Source organism: Hydra viridissima, unplaced genomic scaffold (genome assembly GCF_058129835.1).
Source record: "Hydra viridissima isolate aposymbiotic clone 2 unplaced genomic scaffold, HvirCarnegie_v1 scaffold_11, whole genome shotgun sequence".
NCBI classification, from domain to species: domain Eukaryota; kingdom Metazoa; phylum Cnidaria; class Hydrozoa; order Anthoathecata; family Hydridae; genus Hydra; species Hydra viridissima.
The window spans coordinates 8,326,054-8,348,447 of NW_028324310.1; the positions used below are offsets into that span (position 1 = coordinate 8,326,054).

General features: G+C 29.9%; 2 protein-coding genes and 2 pseudogenes across 4 annotated transcripts; 1 reads left to right on the forward strand and 3 right to left on the reverse strand.

The window, feature by feature from the left end:
- Positions 1-1,975: 1,975 nt before the first annotated feature.
- Positions 1,976-9,522, reverse strand: LOC145191639 (tropomodulin-2-like). 2 transcript variants are annotated; one of them, XM_090066488.1, is made up of 11 exons: positions 9,321-9,450; positions 9,089-9,202; positions 8,729-8,818; positions 8,456-8,548; positions 7,748-8,000; positions 7,522-7,614; positions 3,260-3,501; positions 3,083-3,166; positions 2,774-2,833; positions 2,546-2,690; positions 1,976-2,321 (listed from the first exon to the last, which is right to left on the reverse strand). In XM_090066488.1, the coding sequence occupies exons 3-11, from the start codon at positions 8,804-8,806 to the stop codon at positions 2,152-2,154; spliced, it is 1,218 nt and encodes a 405-aa protein (XP_089922614.1). In that variant the 5' UTR covers positions 8,807-8,818; positions 9,089-9,202; positions 9,321-9,450; the 3' UTR covers positions 1,976-2,151. The 2 variants fall into 2 exon arrangements, with proteins under 2 accessions (XP_089922614.1, XP_089922613.1); XM_090066487.1 differs by lacking the exon at positions 9,089-9,202 and having other exon boundaries at positions 9,321-9,522.
- A 1,556-nt stretch (positions 9,523-11,078) lies between these two features.
- Positions 11,079-15,651, forward strand: LOC149882020 (uncharacterized; annotated as a pseudogene). Its single transcript, XR_016445246.1, has one exon. The product of XR_016445246.1 is annotated as an uncharacterized LOC149882020 (transcript).
- A 555-nt stretch (positions 15,652-16,206) lies between these two features.
- On the reverse strand, positions 16,207-18,488 carry LOC145191807 (uncharacterized; annotated as a pseudogene).
- Positions 18,489-19,940: 1,452 nt separating this feature from the next.
- LOC145191406 (uncharacterized) lies at positions 19,941-22,377 on the reverse strand. Its single transcript, XM_080068497.2, has 2 exons — positions 22,197-22,377; positions 19,941-22,106 (listed from the first exon to the last, which is right to left on the reverse strand). The coding sequence occupies exon 2, from the start codon at positions 22,093-22,095 to the stop codon at positions 20,206-20,208; it is 1,890 nt and encodes a 629-aa protein (XP_079924623.2). The 5' UTR covers positions 22,096-22,106; positions 22,197-22,377; the 3' UTR covers positions 19,941-20,205.
- Positions 22,378-22,394: the final 17 nt, after the last annotated feature.

Sequence of the window (22,394 nt, forward strand, 5' to 3'; positions counted from 1 at the left end):
AGAAACACATCATCCAGAAGAGGGGCTTTGAAAAGACCTTCTAGAACATTTTTTTTTTAAGAAGTATAGCACACTGCCTTCTATTAAATTTCCACGATTTTACTCTGCGCGGAAGCAATTTTGTAACGTGATAAAAGATATTGACATTAGGTTTCCTTGTATTAATGGCTTTTAACCAGAAATATTTGTAAATATAGTTTGAGGGATTTGAGGGATTTTTGTAGAGTACGAGCGAGTGTAAGTTGAAGGCGAAATTTTTTTAGAATATAGTTTTTTATGGGAAAGAAGGTTTGCAACTTTTTATTCGCTGCGAGAAACTAACACTTCCTTATGCCCTCTGCCTTACTAAACCTTCCAAAGTTCTTTGTAGATTCCTTTTTACAAACTAAGATGTTCAAACAAACTTTAAAAAATTCACCCCCTCAATCAACCCATCAAGAACTTCACAATATAATTAGTAGATATTTTTCTTTTTCTAAGACAAGTTAGAAAGAGAGATACACATGCTGATTTTGACCTTCAACAAGTTCAATATTTTAATCACTAAAATAATCTTTTAATATGATGTCTTTAAATCTTTTGTCTCTTTATTCAGTTTCAAAAGAGCTCCTACCCTTTCAGCTTCAAATATATATTCAAAGGCTTTTTTTCTATGAGTATTATTAAGACCAAAAGCATTTGATATTCCCTTCTGAACCAGGAAATGGTCACTAAAGTAAAGTCTTAGAACTTTTATCAGCAGTTTTGCAGTGATTGATTTTTAATTGGTTGCAACCTGTATAATATCTTCATCTTTTTCAAACTTTCTCTTCTATGAAAATTTCTGCACCTCTTCATCGAAAAAAAAAAATATGCTTGAATATCTATTGGAATTTTTAAAAACTGATGTATAATTTAATGCAGTGTGTTAAATATTCATTTAGGAATTAGAAATAAGATATAGGACGTATTTATTACTTTTGTTCTGTCATCAGGTTTTTCTTTATGGCAGCCTAGTTCAAGTATATTTTGACATCTCTTGCAGATTTGTTTCATAAGTGCAAAATTGTTTAAACTTTTTAGCAACAGTTAGGAGAATCCTTTGAGAAATCAATGGTTCATCTAGAGGTACTGTTTTATCTCGTTTACACCTTGAACAAATAGCATCTAGAAAATGTTCAGCATTTCAATTAAATAATTCATTGAAGTGTTAGCTGATTCTCTTCAAAGTAATACTTTTCAATTTCAATTAAACTTTTGCCCTTTTTTAAAGCAAACAAACTTTATTCACATTTTAAGTTTTGCTTTTTTTTCCTCTGAGTACTCTAAAAGTCTCCTCTTTGTACTCTAAAAGTTTATTTAAAAAAAAACTAACTGAATTTACTTGTTAATAAACATTTACAAGTAAAACCGGTTTTTTTATGTACGCATTTTGATTATAACCTTGATTGTTTTTATATATATATATACTTTTTCCTTTTTGATTTTTGATAAAATTGATATTTCCTTAAGGACTTCCCAAAGGAAAACATTTTCTAGTTCAACCTAGCATCAAATGGTTCCAAAAACGTATTTCAATGCTCTTGGACTATTTTTTTGGACAGTTTCATCCAGAGGGGTGTGTCATCACCATCCTTATCCCGCATCCCGCAAGTCATACAATATAAAAAAAAAAAAAAAAAATTCTCTAAAGAATAAATATTACATAAAAAATTTGTGATATAAAAAATATACAAAGTTTCACAAATCATAAAGAAAACAGTTGAAACAGAATAATGAATTTTTACCGCGATTTGGCTTATTACTTTTACTGCTGTAGTAAATATTAACAGGTCCCGTGTCACCGTGTCACGTACTAGCACCTACTAGCTAACCTTGTATTGCAACATAAGTATTTTTTGTTTGTTTTAAGTGAAGCAATCAATTAGGCGTTTTAAACTTTTGGCTTTCAATTTGACGTTTTAAATTTGTGTTTATTTAAAAAATCACATACAAGTAAACTGATGAATGAAGGGTTTAGTTAAGTTTAAATCTAAAAGTTAACATTCTTCGAAGTGCATTCTTCGCAAAAGCAAGAATATTTATAAAAATAGCCTTTTTTTTATTTGTTTTTTTTTTTGTTTCTTAGAAATGTTTGTTTTAACGTTTATTTAAAAGTGATTTCTAATGGATTTACTTATTTATGGGTTTCATGTGCTTCATTTGTTCCTTCAGCTGAGTTTTAATGCCTGGATTATTTTCGGCTTGGACAGGAATCATCCATCTCTGAGGATGTTCATCTCGTTTCTTTGCTTCTTCCGAAAGATTATAAAACTTCTCTGCTTGAGTTCGTTTTTGACGCTCTAGCATATATATATATATATATATATATATATATATATATATATATATATATATATATATATATATATATATATATATATATATATATATATATATATATATAGTTAATTATTATTGTAATATAATGGTATAAATATCAGTTAATTTCATATAATTATAATTCGTGAAATTATAAAAATTATTTCCAAGAGAACATATTTGAATTATATTAGCATATACTTACGTAACTCTTGGTTTCTCATTTGGAACCTGTCTGCAGCGCTTCTAGATGAAGGCACAGTGAAGGGGTAAGATACTTTCAAAACTTTATTGTTTTTACTTAAAAATTTAGCGAGTGCTTCTTCGCCTCTACTACCCAGTCCGTGTTTCTATGAACGTTAACAAAAGGATCCCATAAAAATACTGTTACATGAGTTGTACAATTATAACGTAAAGTAATAAAAGCGCATACTTGGTGTGAACACTTTAACTCGTGTATCGATGGATGCGTCTCAAGTATTTTACATAGTCTCTAAAGCAAAAAGGCTTTAGAAAGAAAATGAGGTATTTAAAAAGTGGGCTAATAAAAAATTCAGGTTTCATAAAATGGCGCAAGCTCTCAGATTCTCTCAAAATTCGATAGAATTCAAAATAAAGTTAAAAAATTTTTTAGTTTTGAACAAGTTCAATGAAAAATGTTTATTTTTATTTTATTGGTAAAGTATAAGATTTCCCGCCATTGACTTTTATTTATAATTACAAAATTAGCTTTTAAACTAACTTCTATGAAAGTACTCGTCAGATCATTTGATTCAAGGTTGAGGGTTTCCAAACAAGTATTAGTCTTCAATGCTTGAAGCAAATTCTATAAAAAAGAAAGTATTTCAAGCTTAAATCTAAATAAAGAAAACTGTTCCACATAATGATAAAATTAATTTTGCATTGATAAAAACCATACTTCGGCTTTGTCATCGGTCAATCCAACTGCTGCTAGTGTAAGGTGCTTTATTTTAATGCTTGTAGCCAACGAGTCAAAGATTGTATTAAGAAGATTGGTTTCAAGTAAAAAATTATTTATACGAATGCTAAACAAATCATCTTCATCGTTGCGAAGACAATGCGTTAGTATAACCGAATCTAAATCCAAATCCTCTCCAGAAACAGATTTTAAAACCCGTTTTTCGGTTCCTTTAATTGGCTCTGTGAGGCAATCAAAATTATTTTAAAAAAATATAACCGATGTCCCACAATATTATCACTTTCCGATTACATGGAGAATCTCCTCATTAAATCCTCCTCATTAAAATATGTCAAACTAGAGTGTCCAGAGACCACGAAACTTTATTTTATTTAAATATGACTAAACGCTAAAACCAATAACTCGTGAACTGATAAAATACGATGGGTCAAAAAAAATATATATATATATATATATATATATATATATATATATATATATATATATATATATATATATATATATATATATATATATATATATATATATATATATATATTAGGGTGGGTCGAATTTTTTTATCTTTCCTGTACATGAACAAAAAGTTGCCTTGGCATCAGTACAGTATGAAAATAATATTTAAAGATTTTTTATGAAACGATTAGGGGTCCCAACTTTTGATTAAAGTTTTATTTGATGTATTTTAACCATTTCCTTAGTACAATCTAAATACGTAGTTGGTACGTATTTAGATTGTACTAAGGAAATGGTAATAATCATTGACTAAAATGCATTGGCTAATGGTTTAGCACCTAACTACAAGTGCTAAAAAAGAAACGGAATAAATTTTATAACGTTATTTACATGTGACATCACCAACATTAGCAACAAACCATGTGCTGGATTTTTTAGAAACAAGCAAAATATCTAATATATTATTTTGTAATTTTATTTTCTTCTTTGCAATAATAGATCTTTAGTAAAATTCAAGTAGGCTAATATAGATGTATACTACAGTATGCTATAGTTTAGACTGTAGAAAGATCACTTCATTTAACATGTAGGCCTATTTATGAGAGGGCTAAACATATTATAGTCTGTATAAATATTGGAATATTTATTGACTAAATTCTTATGAAAAATTGTTTTAACAGCTTTTATTTATTGTAAACATAACTTGTTGTAGTTTTTTTTATTATTTTAGACAAATTATATTAAATATGGATAGTATGTGTACACGAAGTAAAACTAAATATCCATTGTTTGGACAGTTAGTTGATCTTCCTGAAAATCAAATCCCATCATATGAAGACGTTATTAAGGCGTTCTATTATAATCAGAAAACAGTATTAGAAATTAGCTTGCAAGAAAGATATTCAATTTTAGCACACAGAATGAAATGTGTTTATTCAAAAGCAAGTATTCCCACAATAGAAGTGAATAGCACAATCATTAGGATTAGAAGACTTATGGATAAAGTACATACACTTGAAAAATATTCAAGATGCAAAAAGAACATCAGACACGTTCACTGAGAAGTTGAATTCTTTTAAGCAGTTATTTGACATTTGTACCTGCAAATGCTTTGATTCGGGCATTAGAGATTGGAACTTATGCACAAGCCCACTGCCAAATAAAATTCCATTGATAGAGTGGGATTTCTGGGTTGACCAGAAAACTGTTAGAAATATGATAATTGGTGGAGTAGACAAAAAAACGACAGCAACACTGGCAAAGAGACCAAAACGCAAATTTATGAAATCAGTGTGTGATGAAGTACAGTCAAAAGAGGTTGAATATGAAACTGAGGAAGATATTGACGAGGATGAGCGTAACACGTCTGAAAGTAATTATACATCAGAGGAAGAGACACTATCAGTGCAGAACAGAAACAAGTACAAGAAATTATGTAAAGCAGTTGATCAATGCAAAATTAGCAACAGAGATACATGTCTTATTGTTAATGCTATTTTAAAAGACCTCAGTATGTTGTCTTCACCAACAATTCTTGATCCTTCAAAGCTACGTCGACAAAGGAATTTATGGAGAGATACTCTGGTTGAATAACATATGCAGAGCAATAAGGAATTGTGCTGTATAGGCTTTGATGGAAAACAAGACGTTACATTAGTTGAGAGTTTTGGTTGTAGAAGAAGTAAAAAAGAAGAACACTAATGTATTGTCTCGTATCCAGAAAATATATACATTTTTACTACATAGTTCCTGAAAGTAGTAAAGCTGCTGATATAACAAAGGAGTTAATGTCAGTTATTGTAGAGACAAACTCCGTAGAAAGCATTCAAGGTGTTGTGTGTGATGGCACAAATAATAATAATACAGGAAAAAGCAACGGAATCATAAGAAAATTGGAGGAGAACTTAGGTAGACCATTACAGTGGTTGGTATGCCTTCTACACTGTAACGAGCTGTAATTTAGAAGGTTTTTGGCAGGCGTGGATTTTGCTCGAACTACAGGACCTTCCACATCGACAGGTACAATTAGCTCAGCTCTAGAATATGATCCGAATGAATTGCCTGTCGTTAATTATTTGCCAATTACTGGTAAGGTGACTGATTGTGATAAAGCTGTCAAGAAGAATCTTAGCACCGACCAGCTGTATTTTTTGAAAGCATGTCTAGTAGTACAGCGTGGACGTCAGGCTTCTACAGATATTGATTTCCTCGAGAAGAGTTTACCTGGAAATATAAGTCATGCTCGGTGGTTGACGAAAGCCAACAAGATTTTGCGTCTCTACATGTCTAGAGGTGGCATCTGAACCTCTCAGAAGAGTAACGCATTTCATTTTAAACTTTTACGGACCCTCTTGGTTCAAAATCAAATCAAATTCTTCTTGCCAAAATGGTGCTAACAACTTCTTTTACTTAGTTCAGTTGTTTCAGGAACTTGATGCATTAGATCAGGCTGTGGTTTGTCCTGTTCTCGAAAATAACTGCTAATTTGCGCATGCTGAAAATATTCTGTTAGCTGCAGTTAGTGATAGTGATTTGGAAATTCGTCGTTTTTCAGTAGAACAAATAATAAGAGCAAAAGAGAAGCAGACTAATAGTAACATACCGGTTCGCGTCTTTGATAAGAAGGATATAACATTAAATCTGGCTGCGACATCGTTCATTAACATGATTGACTGGGACCAGAGTAATGTTACGTCTCCTCCGATGCTATCACACCTTTCAAATGATCAACTTACTTACACACATCCAATACTACTGCCCGATGTTCCATGTCATTCACAGGCAGTAGAGAGAACAATTAAAGACGTTAGCGCTGCGAGCTGTAAAGTTCATGGAAGAAAGTCCCATCATGGCATGGTGTTACAGAGTAAGAAATCCAGATTAGAGATACCAAAAATAGAAAGCAAGAAAGATTTTTTTAACAGTTAGGTTAAACAATTTTGTATTGTTGCTGTTTAACATTGATTCGTTACAGTTTACATTCTTTTTAATTTGTAATACATTGCAATACATTACACTAACATTGAGTATTTATGTAGTCTTTCTAGACAGAGTTGGGACCTGTAGACACTGTCCATAAAATAAAAAGTGAGGTTTTTTCAAACGAGAACATCAAAAAGCAACTTTTTAGACATGTACAGGATCTCCAACTTAATATTTTTTACATTTCGACTCACCTTAATATATATATATATATATATATATAAAAATATGCTTTTTGCTGAACTATCAGTTATACAAAATTCTCAAAAACTTATTTTGCTAAAACATTTAAAATTTGTTTCTTGAGAGGGCAAATTTGTAGGATGAAGAATTATGGGAAGAATTATGTGAAGAATTATGAGAAGTTAAGTATTTATCTTTAAAATGCTTAGCGTTTTTTAAACTTAACTGCATAATACACTCATCAACTAAAAATGAATCTTGATCTGCAAAAAACCATACGTTACAAAATTAATGCTCTCGATAAATTAAAAAAATAACCTTTTTATTTCTTAACTTTATCTCGTATCGCCTAAATACGTATTTATTGATATTATAAGACATTATGGGATATGCCTTAGTTTTATAGATTATCATAGATACCGCAAATCAGGAACATTTTTTGCAATAAAAAAGAATAGTAAAAAAGCGACATGTATGGTTTTTGCAGACCACAATTCAATTATAATCGGTAATTTACATTGAAAACTCGTTTTGGATGCAATTCAAACAACAAATTACAACAAGGGAAAAAGTAAAGTTACAGATAAAAGCTAAAACAGCTTTAAGCTGCTGTTGTAACTTACCGGTTGGTCGAAAACCTCCAACCGTCGGTTTTTCTCCATTTAAAACTGATTGAAATTGATCTTGGGATACTAATCCATGAATGCCAGTTTCCGCTGAACAAATTATAAATATGATAGATACTCTAAGAAAAAATTCTTAAAAAAATGTAACGCTCTGCAAATAATTTCAACGAATTTACGTTGCTGTGTACGGATTCAAACTAAATGACAAACATTTATTACAAACCTGCTAACTCGATGAGTTCTTCTTCGGTCAAACCGTCCAGCAAGACTTCATCGTCGTCGGCTAAACGAAAATTATCTTTTGTTTCGGCATTGTTTACAATTTTACTATTATTCTCTTTGCCTTTCCATTTTGTAGGCGTAGTTTCGTTTTTATTGTTGTTGTTTTTTTCATTGTGTAAAGAAGTGGGTTTCCACACTTTTCCTGTTCCTTGCGGTTTTGGATGTGGAGTTGCTTCTGCTTTCTTTTGCAAAAACTATGAATGATATGGGAATTTTTAAATGTATTTTGTATTTTGAGACGTGTCGAATTACGTAAAACGTGAGTGAATTACGTAAAATACGTGCATATTTGCTCGCCGTTCTGTATACGGTTGCTAATTTGCTTATTATAAAATTCTCAAACTTCTGCAAAACTACATGAAAACTTTATGCGCGTATTTTTTGAATTTCAGTTTTATTCAGATATACTGATTCGGAAACTGCGTGAGGTTCCGAAAAAAAGTAAAGATGAACATATTCGCCTGTATAAAATTTCCTTTGGAAGGTTTTGTTTATTTATTCACAAAAATTGTATTTAGATAATAGGTCATAAAGGTAACTTTGGTTGAGTTCATTAAAAATGGTGCCGTTTTTAAAACGATAAATTATAAATGGATTCGATTCATTCTCTCAAGAGTAATAATCGTAATAAATAATTATAATAGCCTACCATTTTATCGAGCTTTGAAACCATGTCACGTTTTTGAAACATGCGTTCCCTGTCTTCTTCTCTCCTTTTTTCATTCGGAGCCTTCAAGTCATCCTATTAAATTATTCATATCTTATTTATGTAAAAAGATTCGCGAATGATTTTTAACTATTAATTTCTGCATCATTCACTGATCCCCACTTTATCCTGGCAAAATCTCTGCAGGTGTCGATCTCACTAATCTTTTTTAAACAAATGTTTTTTTTAAAAACATTTCATGTAAATTTCACCTACGTTATTTTGGAGTTCCGCATTAAGCTTCTGCAACTCCTCTTCATCAAGACCATCAAGCAGATCAAATGCTTCCTCCATTTCAATATTAGCCTGAAAGAAATAATCTCTTTCAGTATATCGTAAAGTATTTATTTTAAAGATATACTTAAAAAAAATAATATATTTATCAGCTTTATAAAATTGGTATTAGACTTTAAGTAAGAATTACACGTGGAAAATACCGCAAACATTCGTCTAAAATGCGAAAAAAACAAACAAACAAAAAAAAAACAGAAGAGAATAACAGAAAGCAATCAACCATTTTTGGATGTTGATAAATATATGTTTACGCATCTATTTTACAATAAAAACTGAATTTACTTGAAATAATCCGCTGTTCTGAAAAACTAAAAAGCTATTTGCTTGAGTTTGTTCCTTTAAAAAGACCAGCCATTGTTTCTATTTCAGTGTAATTTGAGCGAAATGTTTTGATTACTTAAAAATTAAAAAAAGAAAAAAAAAGTTGAATGCTCTTGACAATAAATATGGTGACGTAAAAATTTTTTATAAAAATAAAATTTGGGGCTTTCAACGAACTTTTAACGAAACTTACTTTGTGTTGTTTTTTTACAGAGGCCATCTTGCTCGCTTCAAATATTCATTTGCTAAAGGTATATTTGCAATTGTTTGTTACCATAGAAACATAATATCAAAAAAACTTGCTTCAAAGAATTTATTGTTTTTAATGCATCAAAACTGAAAAAAAAACTCCTCAGTATTAAGCCAATATTGCGATGTACAATATCTAAAAATATAAGGATTTTGCTTTAAAATAATACCATTATCAACTTTTCAAATGACGTTTATTTTATTTACTATACGGCTTTGTAAAACACGACATTTTCCCGTCTTGTCAGACTAAAAGTACTTAAAATTCTTTAAATACTCTTAAGATTTTTTCAGTATAATAAATGATAAGGAAGGGACAAGAATGTAAACATCGATATTAATATATTTAAAGGAACTAATCTTTTTTTCTCTACAACTTTTTACAAAGACGAAACCATGATGAAACAATGTTTATGTTTGTAAACTAAACAACAATAAAACAAACGTTCTAAAAGGAGGAGTTTACTGTACATACATACATACATGCATACATACATACATACATACATGCATACATACATACATGCATACATACATACATACATACATACATACATACATACATACATACATACATACATACATACATACATACATACATACATACATACATACATACATACATACATACATACATACATACATACATACATACATACATACATACATACATACATACATACATACATACATACATACATACATACATACATACATACATACATACATACATACATACATACATACATACATACATACATACATACATACATACATACATACATACATACATACATACATACATACATACATACATACATACATACATACATACATACATACATACATACATACATACATACATACATACATACATACATACATACATACATACATACATACATACATACATACATACATACATACATACATACATACATACATACATACATACATACATACATACATACATACATACATACATACATACACTCACAAATATAGATGTATACATTTTGAAATTGCTTGTTATTGCAGAGCTTCAGTTGTTGCTCAACATAAACGGGGATATCATGGAGCGTATCCATCAATAATATAACAGTTTTTTTAATCTAAAAGACTAATAACTCTGTAAAAACTTTATTATTCATGTTAATACATTATTTATTATATACTTGAGGCTCTGCATCAATCACGCATTACGTCTTTAAGCCCGGATTTAGGATGGAGGAGGAGGTTGCGCCAAAGTATTATCATCCACAAAATAAGTGCTTTATTCAGCTCTTTAACCTTACAAACATTTATGAGTGCAACAAAAGATGAAGAGATTAGCCATTTGCTTTGGTATTAATTTTTCAGACAGGATTTGGAGGAGTACTATTTTGCATTCAAATCTAAGGCATTTTAAATGCAGAAATATTTTAAAATAATTTTAGTCTAATTTTTTAAATAAATTTTGTTTTATAGTCTAAGACTACTTCGCTTCTTTTTGAGGAAGTTGCTCATGTGTTAACAGTCAATTCTATTCTTATATTTGCATTCGAAACGAGTATCATTATTTAACATGCGATCGAGGTTTTAATGGTAAAACAAATATTCTTGCAGCTTTATTGAGCTAAATTAGAGTAATTTGAGGAATTTTAGCTGCAATTCTAGACTGTAGAATTTAATAGATAACATTACTTTCTATTGTTATGAAAAACAAAAGAAAAAATTAGTTTATCATAATCACAGTTTAACATAATCACATAGTTTAACATAATCACATAGTTTAACATAATCACAGTTGTTATTTTTTTGTAGCCAAAAAATTTAAGTAAGAACAAAATTCATACTTTATTTTGTTGACAAAAAGCAATAAAAACAATAGGCGCTATAAAAATGGATTTCAAAGTTATAAAAAACTTTCATACAACCGTTTTGAACCACCAACAATCACAAATAATCATCAACATATTGTGAGGGCGGGGAATTACTTTATGAATTAATAGCGTGAAGATTTTCAGCGCGAGGTTGGAGTAGACCTCTCTTAATCTTTTTGGAATGTGTTTGCTTATGTTTGGTTAGGTTAAATTGTTTGATTGTTGGATTCCCCTCAGTGTTGTATGCTTCATATATGGTTCATGTAACGGTAGACACCAAGACTTCTAACACAATAAACTTACGTAAGGCTTAAAAACGAAATCTTAATACGATTAACAACAAGAAAATAATCTCTCAATTGAAATATATTGGTTCTGGGAAAAAGTTCATGGACTTTTTGCCGATAGACGGTACTACATGCAAATAACTCAAGAAACACAGATCGCCACGACACCACTAAGCGCTCATAGGAAAGGTGAAACTTCGAGCGTTACTACGTGTGTCTAAAAATCAAAATTTATGCAGTGGCTGGAAAAATTTTTGCGTTTGAAAATGATAAAAGTAATGAAAAATTTCACTATTTTTTCAATATTATTACGTAAAAGGGAAGAACGCTACGCAGGTTTGTGAAAAAATTTGTGCTGTGTAACGTGAAGGTACTTTATCCAAATCTGCTGCTCGGAAATGGTTCGCTACTTTCGCTTTGGTAATTTTATTGTGAAAAATAAATCACGTTCTGATTGTATAATCAGTGAGAAAGTTGATGAAATTTGTGAAAAAGTCCAGCAAGATAGACATATCAGCAGTGTTGATATTGGTATGGTGCTAGGCAATGACCAAAAAATTGTTTTAAACCATTTAGAGAAAGCTGGCTACAAAAAGAAGCTCGATCTATGGGTAACTCATGAGTTGAACGTGAAAAATATAACAGACCGGATTAACGTGTGATACGGATATAATCATTCCATTTTTGAAATATTTCATAATCGGTGATGAAAAATGGATCACGTACGACAATCATGATCGTGAAGAACCGTGGATGAGGAATGGTGAGCCACCAAAGGCGTTGGCAAAGTGAGGATTGACGCCTAATAAGGTGGTGCTGTGTGTGTGCTGGGACTGGAAGGGGATTATGAGCTGCTTCCAGTTTATCAGACGATTGATTTTCAAGTCTACTGTGGACAACTAGAGAGATTACGCCAGACAATTGAAAGAAAACGGCTCTAATTGAAAATTAGGGAATGTACTGCCTTTTATAATGACCAAGCCCGACCACACACTTCTTTGATGACCCGTTAAAAGTTAAAAGAGCTTGAATGGGAAACTTTATTGCATCCACCGTATAGATCATACATAGCAGCCTCTGACTATTACCTATTACAATCTCTGCAAAATTCTTTCAATGGAATTAGCTGGTTTCAAACGAAGCTTTTGAAAACCACTTGAATAAGTTTTCAACCAGAAACTACTAAAGTTCTTCACCGATGGCATCTTAGCTCTATCCGAAAAATGGCGAAACGTTGTCGATAATAATGGAGCATATTGGTTTAAATAAATCATTTTCATACTACAAAAAAAACAGTTGAATTTTAAAAAACGTCACAAACTTTTTCCTTGTCCAAATAAATGAAATGATAATGATACTCGCTTAACTTAAACAAATGCTCTCATATATTTAACTCGTGTATATAATCTTTTGATATTTACAAATACAGATTATAATATATTCTCAAAAACATTTTCTTACCACATTGGGCTGGAAGCAAAAAGTGTCTATCTATATTAGAACAATTGTCACAAGTGACACTCAATTGTGTCAAAAATCTTTTTTCGTCCTTCTTTTTTTTCCTTTTTCTCTTTAAAAACATCCCTTTACTTCTTTTTCTTTACCTCTTCTTTCAAAAAAAAAATTTTTTTTCTTTTAATTTTTTTAAGAATCTCATAAAAAACTCTCCTATTATGAATTTCTGCAAAAACAGTTTGAAGCTTTAATGGTGTGGCTCATTTGTTTTTCATGGGATCGTACATGTGTGTACACCTAGTGTTTCGGCTCACGATTTTTTCGATCGAATATGTTATATATTTGAGTCGGGTAAAACATAAAGATTATGTATATATTTTTCTTTCGTTTTCCGTCTATATTTGGCAGTTGTGTTAGATAATTTTTAGTGTCATGAAGACTACATAGAAAGTAGCGATAAAACAGTTTGAACACATTTTATGCATTAGATGCGAATCTCACAGATTTGACCTTTTTTTGAAAGGTATTGTGTGGGTATCTAATCGGTAATCACAATAGAGATGTACATGTTTTTTTTTTTTTTTTTTTTTTTTTTATAAGAAACGTGTTTATAAGCCCCAAAATCTTATGAAGCTATTAGTACTAAGTTACTTTTCGATAAGAAACTTATTTTGTTAAGAGTTCGAGGAATGTTTCCAAATTTGTGTTCTATTCAGGGACAAATCTGGGGATTACATTACATTTAATGATTTTAATGGAATTCAACTATTTTTAGTAACTGTAAACCATTTTATCTCACTTATTGACATGTTTTTAAATTGCATTTTGTTTACTTTTTCTCTCTTAATGATGTGCAAACTAAGAAACTCTTAAGAAACCTTTAGTATTAGAGTTGTTAAAAAAAGTACCCTCAAAAAAATAAACTCGTTTATTTGCTTGGTTTTTTATAAAAAAAAAAAAAAAAAAAAAAACTTTTAACGGACGTCTGCATTAAAGACGTTTCGTATCACAACTTTATTGTTTTAGATGAAAAAAAAAAAGACTAATAGAACCATAGCTCCTCTGTTTTTGCTGATAAAAGTGTTCGCATTAAAGACACACACAAAAGAAATTTATTTTAAAGAACTGAACATCTATACAAAGAAAAGAAAAGGAATTTCTAGGCTTTAGTATTCATGATATTGATATCGATCCCCCAGAACCATAGGGAAACAAGTCCGAAATTTCCAAAATGAATTTATGTTGGCAATACATTAAAAACACTCATAACTTTCAGTTCCACACAGAACCATTTCTCCTTCAACTATAACAGTTATATGTATGTGTGTGTGTGTGTGTGTGTGTGTGTGTGTGTGTGTGTGTGTGTGTGTGTGTGTGTGTGTGTGTGTGTGTGTGTGTGTGTGTTTATTTTTTGGGAAGAAAAAATGATGATAAAAATCATGCTGACTTTGTTCTCTCCATTAAAAAAGTTACAAGAAACAAAAACAGTATACCTATTGAATTTAATGACATGTCATGTACTTCATCAAGGAAAATATATTCAGAAAGATCAAATTGTTTAAAGAAGAGGAATGCTGAAAAAGTGCTTATTGAAGAAAATAGTATTAACAGTTGTTTGCAAGAAGAAATTGTTGAAGAATCTGAAACTGTTAAAATTATAAGGGAGTTAAGAGAAGAAAACGAGAAGTTTAAAAATTCAATTAAAAAACTAAAAGAAGACAGTAAAGCAGAAATTGAACTTCTTCAAAAGGAAAATATGAAATCTAAATATATTATACAAAAACTAGAAAATGTAAATACTGCACTCGTCAAGAAAAACAAAAAATTGAAAAATCAAGTTGATGAGGCTACTTTTAAACTAATAAAAGACAAAAATAAAGTTCAATTTTATACAGGTCTTCCTGATATACATGTTTTTAACTTAATTGAAAACTATGTGTCAGCTAATAATGCTTCAACTATGACAAAGTTGCAAGACTTTTGTATTGTTTTAAGGATACTGCATCAAAATTTATCACGAATCTTTGAAAAATGGCTTCTTGTAATGGCATGCAGACTATCTTTTTTGATAAAGTGGCCAGAGAGAGATATCTTAAGGAGAACAATGCCAACTTGTTTTCGAGAATTTTTTTCAATTATTGACTGCTTTGAGATTTTTATTGAAAAACCAAAAGATCTGACAGCTAGAGCTCAAACTTTTTCTAAATATAAACACTATAATACTGTTAAAGTTTTAATTGGCATTACTCCACAAGGCTCAATATCATTTGTTTCAGAAGCTTGGGGCAGAAGAGTATCTGATGTTTTTATTACAGAAAATTCTGGAATATTAAATAATTTACTTATTGGTGATCAAGTGTTAGCAGACAGAGGTTTTACCATTGCAGATTCCGTTGGTTTACATTGTGCAGAACTAAAACTTCCTACTTTTACACAAGGAAAGACTCAGTTATCTTAAATAGAAGTTGATTAGACACGAGAGATTGCCTGTGTACGAATACATGTTGAACATTTAATTGGGCTCTTAAGAAATAAATACACAATTTTGCAAGGATTACTTCCTAATAAACTAACCACTCGAACAGATGATGGAATATAAAACTAAATAATATTTTAACTGTTTGCTCTGCTTTATGTAACCTTTTTTTGTGGAGTAGTCCCTATTGATTGACTTTTATTTTAATATATAAAAATACATAAATGTAGTGTTATGTTTATTTATTCATTTAAAACTTTTTTTTTAATTCTGGTTTTCTTGTGAGTCCAAGACAATTAAGATGATAGGTTTTTTTATAACGTAAGTTAAATCAAAACATTTAATTATGATACTCTCTTTGATTTCACCACAGGTACATATTGTTTCAAAATTGCTACTTTGTTCTAATGCCCCAATATTTACAAAAGTATTATGATTTCTAGAATACCATTTACCAAGGAGTTCAGGCAATATTGCTAAAATAGAAACATCTCTTACTTTGTTTAAGTTTTCAGTAAAGAATTCTTTATCAACATAAATTTTTTCAATTAGACTGGCCTCACCATCATACACGATAAAATAACAAATCGGAATATTTGAAATTAACATTTGTAGCTGAACTTGATAAAAATATCGATGATTTCTTTTTAAATAATGTTTTCCGTCCTTTATTTACATGCAAAACTCTATTATTATTTACCAGTTCAAAGACATTTCTTTTTTTGCATTTAAATTGACATTTTATCTCAACTATGTATTCATATGGCCTTCTGGGTGTCTAAGCAATCCACAATAAAAAATTTCAACATTTTTGGGAGTTGTTAATAGATGTGATTTTAAATAATTATTAGCTACAATTTCATTATCACAACCATACTTTGTTGCTTTGGTAATAAATTTATTTTCTGATGGATAACAAATTTGCATTATTAAATTTTTAGAAGGCATGGCTATATTTGAATGACAACAAGCTTTGAATTTACTGGCTGTTATAACCCCTGCACTTGCTCTAAACCATAAACTTAATTGAGATTGAGTTTTTGTATGATCTAAAATAAATTTAATTTCATCTTCATTTATTTTTATATCTGAAAAAGTTTTATTTGAAAGTTGCAAGAGTTCGTGATACTTTAATTGTTCATGTTCTCTTTTGTAAGAGTTAAAAATAATTGTATTTAGCTTTGCAAATTAAGGTATATATTTAAAACTATATTCAGGAATTATAAGAAGAATTACACTTTCTCTTGCATTATCTGATATTTTACTGTAAAAGTTAGCAATTTCTGTCTTACTTGGTATTGGAACGGATAAGGCTTTTTTAATATACGGTTTTGCTTGTGTTTTGTTCTTTACTTTTGCTTCAATTTTTTTTTAGGGTCGGTAAAACTAATTTTTGAAAGTGGCAAATAATTAACTTCCTTAAGGTTTGGCAGCAACCAAGCACACAATTGAGATGTGTACAAGCATCATCATTATTTCTTTTCTGATAAACAGATGTTAACATTAAATAAAATGTTGCTCCAATATGAGAACAGACTTCGCCTAAACCTGCCATACATGTGCAATGAGCATTTATAACTTCACCATCTTCTTGAACGCTAACCCATACCCTTGTTGGAGTTTTAGAAAAATGCTCTGACCATGTCTTACACGACTGGTAACAATATAAATAGACTTTACACCATGAATGAACTTTACAAGAACGTTGTGAACAAGACCACTGGTTACATAGTTGTAAGATTCAAGACCTTTGTAAGATTTTAAACTGAAACTTGTAAACTGACTTGGAAAGTTGATTAGATAGCTGTATATATCAGCAAAAGTCAGATTAGGCCATTTGTCTACGTTATTAGTTAGTTCACAGTCTTTTTCTGATAAAGAATACAGATCAAAAATAATCTCTAGAGCTGATAATTTTTCTTCTTATCTCTTTTTTGCTTCTAAGCTAAGACTCTCGTAGTACTATGATCGCATAATTTTAGGCAAAAAAGAATTTAAATCAACTTTAACAGATCGGCTTTTAGTATCTAATATTTGTTTACATTTTTTTGCCACCCATCATGGCGGATACAAAGTTTTGCGGATGTTTGAAGTTCACATGAATATCATTAATTAAGTTGCTTTTGCTTACTTTTTTTTTGATGAACTTTTTCGTGAACAAATTACAATGGTTGACAAAAATATAGCATATTAAATCAATCGAGAAGACTGGAAAAGCAGGGAAGTGGTCTGAATTACAAGAAAACGAACTTTACAAATGGATTGAAGCTCTGTTTCATATCAAGGGAGCCTCAGAAATTAAGAAAAACTTTCAAAAGGTGTCTTAAATTGTGTTTCATTAATTATATTTATTGCGTTAAAAAAAGGAAATATTCAGTTCTTTTTATTTAAATTTCTTATACACTCAGCTTATTTTTGAGTTTTTTATTTTTTAGTTTATTATACTAAAATTAATTATGCTCGGCTTAGAATTATTAAAAATTTTAAAAATTACAGAAAGATAAAGTTAAATTTGCATTGAACCATATTGTACAAAGTAACTCCACTTCTGGTAATTTTGTTATTTTTTAAAATAAGAAGTTACTAGCTTCTAAAGAAATGGCGCACAAAATGGATTTTAAATATCCTAACCCAATGATCGGTTTTAATGAGTAAAGTTGTGATGCAAATTTGGTTTTTACAAAGGAAACCAAAAATAGTTTAAAGTATTTGTTGTCTTTTTGACAATCACAAGTTTAAAACAAAAGAAGAAGAAGAAGAAGAAGAAGAAGAAAAAAAGAAATCGTATTTCGTTGTGGTATTGAGTATCGGTAGCGTGAAATAAAATTAAAATTTTTAACTAATCCAACTTTAGATAAAATCTTAAACAATCCATCTTCAGATAAAATATTTTTATTAACATAAAAATCATTTAACTTGCATCCTGCGTCACAAAATTTCTCCATGAAATATTTCTCATGTGAAACTTCAAGAGCAGTTTTTGCATCGTTTATAAAAATCATCCACCATCGTTCATCGATTGATCTTTTCATGCCCTCGGTAATCGACGCCTGCGCTTCAAAGAAACATTCCACGAACTTTAAGTGCTTAATTAACTAAATTGCTTAACAGCCACGTTTTTTTATTATAAAGCAGTTCTCTTCACTCTGTTTACATTATTATGTATAATGTAAAAAATGAATTTAGTAAGCATTACAAATAAAGATTTTTACACAAATTTAAAAATATGTTCTAAATGATGTAGAAATATATATATATATATATATATATATATATATATATATATATATATATATATATATATATATATATATATATATATATATATATATATCAATTATTATAGAAAAACGCTACGGGAAAACAGAGTCTCGAGACCAAATTGATCGTTTATAAAGAAATAATGACATTCCAAATGAAAAAAAAATTTTTAAAGTATTCTTGATAAAAAATTTAGAAATTCTCGCTGAATCAAAATCAGATTACATCACACGGATTTTTGACAACAAGCAATTGGCAAAAAATGTTCTGTTTTTTCATAATAATATTGAATCGGTATTTTTTAACTCCCCTAGCCACATAAACTTTCTTCTACTGGTACATTCGATGCTCTCAATGAGGATAAATGAGGATAAAGAAAAAAAATTTTTTTTCTTTAAAAAAATGTAAGGACATGCGAGTTCCAGTTTGAAATAAATTAATTATATAACAAACTTTAAAAACTCTAATAATTTTGAACTATTTAACTACCAAATGTTTGAACTTTGAAAACTTAAAGAAAAAACTTGACTAGGTTATTGACATCATTTGGTTTATGTTTTCATTTTTCGAGTTTTACGATTTTTTCAACTTTAACAATTTTTAATAGTTTTTCTATTTTAAAAATTTTTTCTAATTAAAAATATTAGTTTTCCTTCTTTTAATTCTTACATTACTCTTACAAGTAAAAATTAAATTCATAGCTATTATTTTGTTTTTCCAAACAATAACTTATCAAATTATTATACTTATCAAATTACAATCATTATTTATTATCATTTTAATTTTTGTATCACTATTGCTTTTGAGCTGAGCCGATTTTTATCTTTAATTTAATATTACATAATTAACTTTTTGAATCATCCTGTTATAAACGTGTTCATCCTGTTATAAACATGATGTTAGCGAATTGTTAACATCTTGTTAATAACAGGATGATTAAGTATTGGATTGACTTACATTTTCAAATAATTATTGTGTTTGTTAAATAACTTTGCTAAAATTTATAATCTAGATAAATTTGTGAAACTTGATCAAAATATCTGAATAAAAATAAAACTTGACAAACTTGAACGCGAATTATTTGAAAAATTTTACTATTTGACCAACTTGTATCGTAAAACTTGAACAAAATTATTAAACTCGAAAAACTCGAACTCGCCAAATTTGACGAACTCGCATGTACTCAAAAAATGTATAGCGTTAGAAAGAATGAATATGAAAAATTTGTTCAAATGTGTATGTGTAGATATTTAAATAATTTTTCTGCATTGTATATTACAAAATAACTCTATAAAACTTCATTCATAATCTACTTTATAAATGACTTAAACTACAGGAGAAACATGTAACCGTCTTGCACACTAATAAAATGATTGTCTATAATAAAAATTTTTTTTGTAAAAAATTTCTTTCCTCTTAAATTTTTTCTGAACCGCTTTGTGTTATGACAGTGATTGCCTTTTATACTACTGTCTTTCGAAATTGCATCTAAAGTGCTATATGCATATACTCAGTGCTTGATCGGCTTGACACTATGTAAGGATTAAAAGCTGATTGCACTCTTTTTCGAGAACTTAAACGTTCAATTGTTTGTCTCTCGTTTTCTTTTTTAATAATTTCTTTTTCAAGTTCATCAAAATAATGATTTGTTATTCTTTCTCTTGCTTTAACACGGTCGAGTCCTTTTTTTGCTGCCAACCATTCGTCAAACGTTCTTGAAAATCCTGGTGTTGTTATTCTCCAGACCGGACGAGTGAATATATGATTGATATTTCCTGATTTTGTCGGTGATTTTTTTGAAGTTGTCGGCGCACTTGGTATTCTTTCACTAATGTGTTGTTTTCGATCAGCAAGTCCAGTTTTGCATCGTCCCAATCTTGCAGATTTAACTCTTGAGGCCATATCTAGTTCATTGATTGCTTCATTTATAATTGCGTGTGTAAACGCTTCGACGGACAAAAATCCTATAGGATTTCCTGGTCTATTTAGAAAATAAACTGTGTTCGTGTTACCATTGACTTGAAGAGCGCTCGACTTATGTTTCGCACTTGAGAACCGTACCCATTTCTTTTCTTGATTATCAAGTTGCGATCCTAATTGTTTTTTATTTAATTCTTTTTCAACTCTTAACAACTTTTTTCGCTCTTCTTCAAATGCAGGGTATAAGTGCTTCACCTTTTCTCGGTTATCTTGTCTTTTTTGTTCAACCCAATTTTGCACTTTTTCCAAAGACAGTTGAGATAACTTTTCGTGCTCAATTTGTTTTAGCCTTTGCTCTTTTTTTCGCAAACGTCTTAGGCGAAATTCGTCTCGCTTCATTTCTTTTTCTTTTCTTTCTTTTTCGGAGAGCCACGATAAAATAACGGGATTATCAGTGTCTTTTAATCGCGAATCAAGTTTTTTTTCTTGATTTAAGTCACAGTGTAGTTTGAGGCTTATTTTTGGTTGCGGTTTTTTTTGAGAGCTTCGGTTGTGCGATGCAAATTTATATTTGTTTGAGTTACGAAGAAAGTTATCTTTAAAAGTGCCACCTAATTTTATATTGACATAAGTATCTTCTAATGTAGATTTAGGAAATGAACGTGAAGAGCTGTTTTTTACGTTCATTCTGGTTTTTGAACTTCTTTTGCTTTTCATTTTTTCTGGTTTTAGATTATTTAAGTCTTTCTTTGATTTATGCGATAGCTTGTTTTTAATTTCAATTTTAAACTTTTCTTCGGGTTGATTGATAACTTTTTTCTTAACTTCCTCCAAAAATTCACAAAAGTTACTGTAGCGTAACATAAACTGTATTTTTTTATCTTCTTCTGTTTCACTACTATGACAGTCAGAAACATTTGTTGAAGAACTATTCTCTTTATTTATTTTATGAAAGTTTTTCTCGCTCGAAGATCTGCTACTTTTCGATATCCTTCTCATCATTTGGTCTGAGATTAAATCACTGTCGCTGTTTTCAAGTGCGTATTTCTCTTCATTTTCGTAACTTGAGCTGAAAGATCCTTCTCTTGAATGAACTGAAAAAACGTCTTGTCTGAAGGAGTTAACCTTCTTGGAATTAAGTTTGTTTGTTGTGATATCATGTAAGGATTCCTGTGACGGATTATTTGTCGTGATATTATGTAGGGATTCCTGTGACGGATTGGAATTACTTACGGGCTGGTTGTTATCTGCTGGAATACTTTTAGTAGAATGTACAGAAGCAGTACTTTTCTCATCCTCACCATCTTTACCAACGTCAGTATTGTGATCTAGATTTTCATTTTTTTGTGATAACCCACTTGAATCAAAGAATTCCTCTTCTTCTCTTTCTTTTGTGGCGATCTCATCAAGAATATCATTGAAAAGTATGAAATCAGAAAAGACTTTATTTTCTTTCATACTTTTTCTTACTAAAATTTTAAATAAGAAATTTAAAATATTTAGTTTATACGGAAAAAAAGGTTTCTTTTGCAACAGAAATAATTAATTGTAAACCTTACTTGTTAGAGAAAGATCATGTGAACCTTGTCAAATTTCTTCGTATAATATACACGCCTGAAAGAACGTTACTGTACTTATGGTGTTTTGTAATAAATAATTGAAATAAATACTTCAGAGAAGTTTAGAGCATGTTACCTAAGTGATTTGAAAAGCAAAAGAAGCGAAGCATAATCTAAATTCATTATTCATTTGCAAAT

Excerpts from the sequence above, each read along its gene's own strand:
- LOC145191639 (XM_090066487.1), bottom strand. The coding sequence starts at position 9,347 with ATGGCCTCTGTAAAAAAACAACACAAA. Across the intron at positions 3,502-7,521 it reads TGGAGGTTTTCGACCAACCG|AGCCAATTAAAGGAACCGAA; the intron begins GTAAGTTACAAC and ends ATTGCCTCACAG. Across the intron at positions 3,167-3,259 it reads TGACCGATGACAAAGCCGAA|AATTTGCTTCAAGCATTGAA; the intron begins GTATGGTTTTTA and ends TCTTTTTTATAG.
- LOC145191406 (XM_080068497.2), bottom strand. The coding sequence starts at position 22,095 with ATGAAAGAAAATAAAGTCTTTTCTGATTTCATACTTTTCAATGATATT.